We start from the raw sequence: 4,326 nt of genomic DNA, 5'->3' as shown, positions 1-4,326 counted from the left end.
CCAAGAATCAGAGGGTACTTTGTGGCACATGAATAATCCCAAATTGGAACTATGCAACGTGGTTTCCAGTTTCAACTTCCACAGGAGTTGTTTCATTGATTTATGGATCCATTAATCAATAGATGTCCATCTACCACCTCAAGCTTCAGAAGTAAGATATTATTGCAGATGCACAGATTCTCTTGAAGAACCACAGAATGGTCAATGTTGTTTCTGTAGGAGCCCAAATCCACCATTGCTTGCTAAAAGAACTGTTGTCTTCCCAGTCAGATTTCAACAGTAAGCCATAGGGTATGAGACATAGATATTGGAAGTGAAGGGGGCACATATTTGTAGATTGGCCTGACTGGATTCCCCCTTACCACCAGGTCTTGATGTTTCCTTCCTGCTGTGCATGATAAGGCTTGACAGAACAAACTCTGGCAAAATGACCAGGATGACCACAGGAGAGGCACAAGTGACTTTCACAACAGTGGGCCCATTCAGCTTCACTGAGATGTGGGCTATTTCTTTCAGCCTGCACAGGCTGGTTTTTAGCTATTGAATTCTCAGGCCCACCTCCCTCCTCAGAAGGACTTGCTCCTTGTGGGTTTGGATCAGTCTTACTACTTAGTTTCTCTTCTAGGCACTGAGTGATCAGATTAAATAGGTTGGTGGCTGATGGGTTATTGTGAGACAGATAGTCTGAGATAGAACTGGAAAGCCCTTCCTGAAATTGGATGCAGAGAGTGCTTTCATCACAGTTTTGCTCTTGAACAATGAGATGGAAGTGGGTCATATACTGATGGGCAGGATCCTCCCATTGGCACAGCTGACTGATGCAGTGACTGACATGTTTTCCAGACTGTCAAAGTATCCTGGAGCACTTGTATGAAACTTTCAAATTGCTCCAGCAGGGCACTTTGGATATCTAGTAAGGGCTAAAAACATTCCTGCCTCACCTGAGAAGCAGTTGCCAACAAAGCTCACTACAGCTGCTTCAGTGTGATGCAGGTGCCCTCTGACTCTTATGTAACTATTCAATTGAATCAAGAACTCAGAAAGTTTATGAGCATCTCCCCTGAAGTCTAAACAGTATTCCGGGGGAAAAGCTTCCCCTTCTAACCCACTGGGGGACTGGAACTCTGAAGCTGCTGATGTCAAAGAAGCTATTAGGCCTTCCAGGGACTTCTGGGGTGATGAGGGCTATAGGAACTCCTGGGTATCTAAAGGATCCAGGGCCTAGTGGGGTACTGCAGGTTCCAGAGACTCCTGGAGAGTTGGAAGCTTAAGGGGTTCCAGGTATGTTGGGGTGTCCTGGCAATCTGCTGCCTTGTGGGTTTCCTGGGCGCTTGCGAGATCCTGGTGCTCTAAATTCTAGGATTTCTGGGCCACCAGGGCATCCTGGATATCTGGGGGCTTTGGGGGCTTAATTTCTGGAGGCTTGTTGGCCTCCTGGGCCACTGGGGGCCTCTGGAGTTCCTTGACTTCTGGGAGATTTGGGGATTTCCAGGCTTCTGAGAGCTTACAGACCAGTGAAGGTTCCTGGGGCTCATGGGTTGTTGGAAGTTCCAGAGACTCTGGGGCTGCTGGAGGTTCCAAGGGCCTCTGGGTTTCCTGGACCATTGGTGTTTTCTGGTGCTCCTGGGCTGCTGGGGGCTTCCAGGCTGGGACCTCCTGGGGCTCTCTGAGATTTTGGAGTTTCTCAAATTCTGGGAATTTTTGGCACTTTCAGGATTTTGGGAAATCTAGGTTTTCTAGGGATTTCTGTGGCTCCTGGGACTCTGAGGGTTACTGAAGTGGTTCAACTTCTTTGGCTGTTTGGGGCATCTGGAGCTCTATATCTGGGCCTGTGGGGCAACAGTTTCTTCCATCAGCCACTACACTCGGGCTTGCAAAATTTTATTCTCCAATTTCAGAACAATATAGGAAGCTACTAAGTCCTCTACCAGTTAGCTGGTAGAGAGATGGCAGTTAGCTACATAGAGAGATTGGGTGGTTTTTCTAAAAGTTCCATTTAGAAAAAGCACCTTTCAAAAAGATGTCAGGCTCTGTGAATTTTTCAAGAGATAGGGATTTGGGTCCCACCAAGGTTGATTACCAGGTCACTGGTTGCTTCTGGAGCTCAGCAAGGGAGGTATGAGATATGCTGTAAGGAGAGTGGGATCTGAGGATCAGAAACTGTGGAAAATCACTCGTTTAAAATAAATTAGAACAAATCTTGCCTAACAATGCTGGGTTTCTATTACTATAGGCTCATTCATGAGATGAGTCATATATGCTGGTTCTGACCCCATTTCATTTTAAAAACAACATCTGATCCAGACTGTGTATGTCATTTTGCTTTTTTTCTGTTGAAACTTAACATTAGAAGCAACTTATCCCTATTCTTTTCTAGTTTATATAGTCTTTAATATCTTATGTCTGCTTAATATCCCAATGTAACATTTGGGTTTTAACAGATGCTTTCAATGACTAAATAAAATGTTTGAGCAATATGGAGATTTTAGGCTCTGTGGTGGGTCAACCCAAGAGATATTTTTGGGTGACTGAGGTATAAACTCTTTCTGACACCTCAGAAATCATACCACAAAAGTAACCACACAAGACCAACCTCAGAAGAAAATAAGCAAAAGTTGACTAAGTATATATGTGTGCTCAGCAGACACATGTGTATTATTTATAAAATGCCTCAAAATAGTTAAGAAAATAATCTTTATAAATGTACATTACCATTCAGAGACTTAGTCCAGGAGCTCAGCTGTGTACCCATCGTTGAGGAGGAAGATGTGTAAATGGCTGTGGAGGCTTGCCTTTTCAGCACACACTGAACTCAAACAAACACACCCACTCCCAGAACACATTCCAACTTTCCTCTGTAACATAACTATTTAGAGTGTGGAAGAGGGTTTTTTTTTTGGTGGGGGGGTTGACAGTACCTTACAGTTTAAAACTGCAGGGAAAGTGAGATGATGCACTGATGTGAGGCAGGCTCATATACTCAGTCCTTGGTTAATTTAATAAATATTTGGCTAGAAAATTAGAAATAATACCACTGCCCTTGTAAAAAAAAGTTGCAAACATTTCTGAACGACCACAGTGGTTTGGGACTTTATTTTTTATGTCTGTCTCATGTAACCTCCCCTTACTCCATCCACACTGGGGTGTTTGTTTAATTCTCACTGAGAGTGCAGCCTGCAGTCCCTCAGGCCCTTCCCCATCCCACCTACTCAGTACCTAGGGTCCCTCCCGGTAATGTTTTCTTGGGATCATTATCATGAATACATCTAGACAAGGTATAATATGGTAAGACCGTGGGTGAGGCGAATTTTGTTGAAGGGTACTTGTAGCAGTCTTGCAGGGACCCTGGTTTGAATGCCTTTGCTCAGGGTTCTCATTCTTCCTTAAGCCACTCAGGTGCAATAAGCAAATTCCAGGTACCCCCTTAAGGGCTGGCCTCTTGAGAAGTGACCTCACTCAAGATCTCACCTTCTCTTCTCATGACAAATTATAATCACAAATTAGGTAGGGCTAAGGGAGGGCTGTTTTTGTCTCTTTACTAGAGTGGGACTGGGAATTGTCTTTTGCAACTTCAAATCACACATCTAGTTAGTGATGTTCTCAAGTCTCCTTTAAAAACATTCAGCTCTACATTAGTCAGCATAATGGATAAACCCTGGTGATGGAATATGCTCAAACTACAGCAAATTGACTTGACTAACTGAATCAGAATCCAGAGGCTTTGAAAAGAAAAGATCTCACACACACACACGCACACACACACACACACACACACAATGGAATATTAGCCATTAGAAAGGACGAATACCCACCATTTGCTTCAACGTGGATGGAACTCGAAGGTATTATGCTGAATGAAGTAAGTCAATCAGAGAAGGACAAACATTATATTCTTTCACTCATACAGGGAATTTAAAAAATAGTGAAAGGGATTATAGGGGAAAGGAGAGAAAATGAGTGGGAAACACCAGAGAGAGTGACAGAACATGAGAGACTCCTAACTCTGGGAAATGAACAAGGGGCAGTGGAAGGGGAGGTGGACAGGTGGTTGGAGTGACTGGGTGATGGGCACTGAGGGGGCACTTGACGGGATGAGCACTAGGTGTTATACTATATATTGGCATCAAAGTCCAATAAAATATTAAAAAATAAAAATAAAGCTTCACATTGATTATAAAAAAAGGAAAGTAAAATCTTTAGCAAATCAAGTTATATTCTTTCCCTCCCTTTTAATGTTTTAGTCTTTAGAAACATACCATACATAAAAAATACCACCATCATCTGGGAATGATGTGTTCTATTAATGTGAATTTTTCAGATAACTAA

At 43.1% G+C, this 4,326-nt stretch overlaps 1 protein-coding gene across 1 annotated transcript; it reads right to left on the bottom strand.

The window, feature by feature from the left end:
- Nucleotides 1-358: 358 nt before the first annotated feature.
- On the bottom strand, nt 359-2,752 carry RTL3 (retrotransposon Gag like 3). The gene is given in 5 exon segments (XM_077889879.1): nt 359-848; nt 850-918; nt 920-1,221; nt 1,375-1,691; nt 2,713-2,752. Coding segments are annotated over 5 exon segments (1,218 nt in total).
- Nucleotides 2,753-4,326: the final 1,574 nt, after the last annotated feature.

Source organism: Canis aureus, chromosome X, assembly GCF_053574225.1.
Source record: "Canis aureus isolate CA01 chromosome X, VMU_Caureus_v.1.0, whole genome shotgun sequence".
NCBI lineage: Eukaryota > Metazoa > Chordata > Mammalia > Carnivora > Canidae > Canis > Canis aureus.
This window is presented reverse-complemented; position numbering and strand designations above follow the sequence as displayed.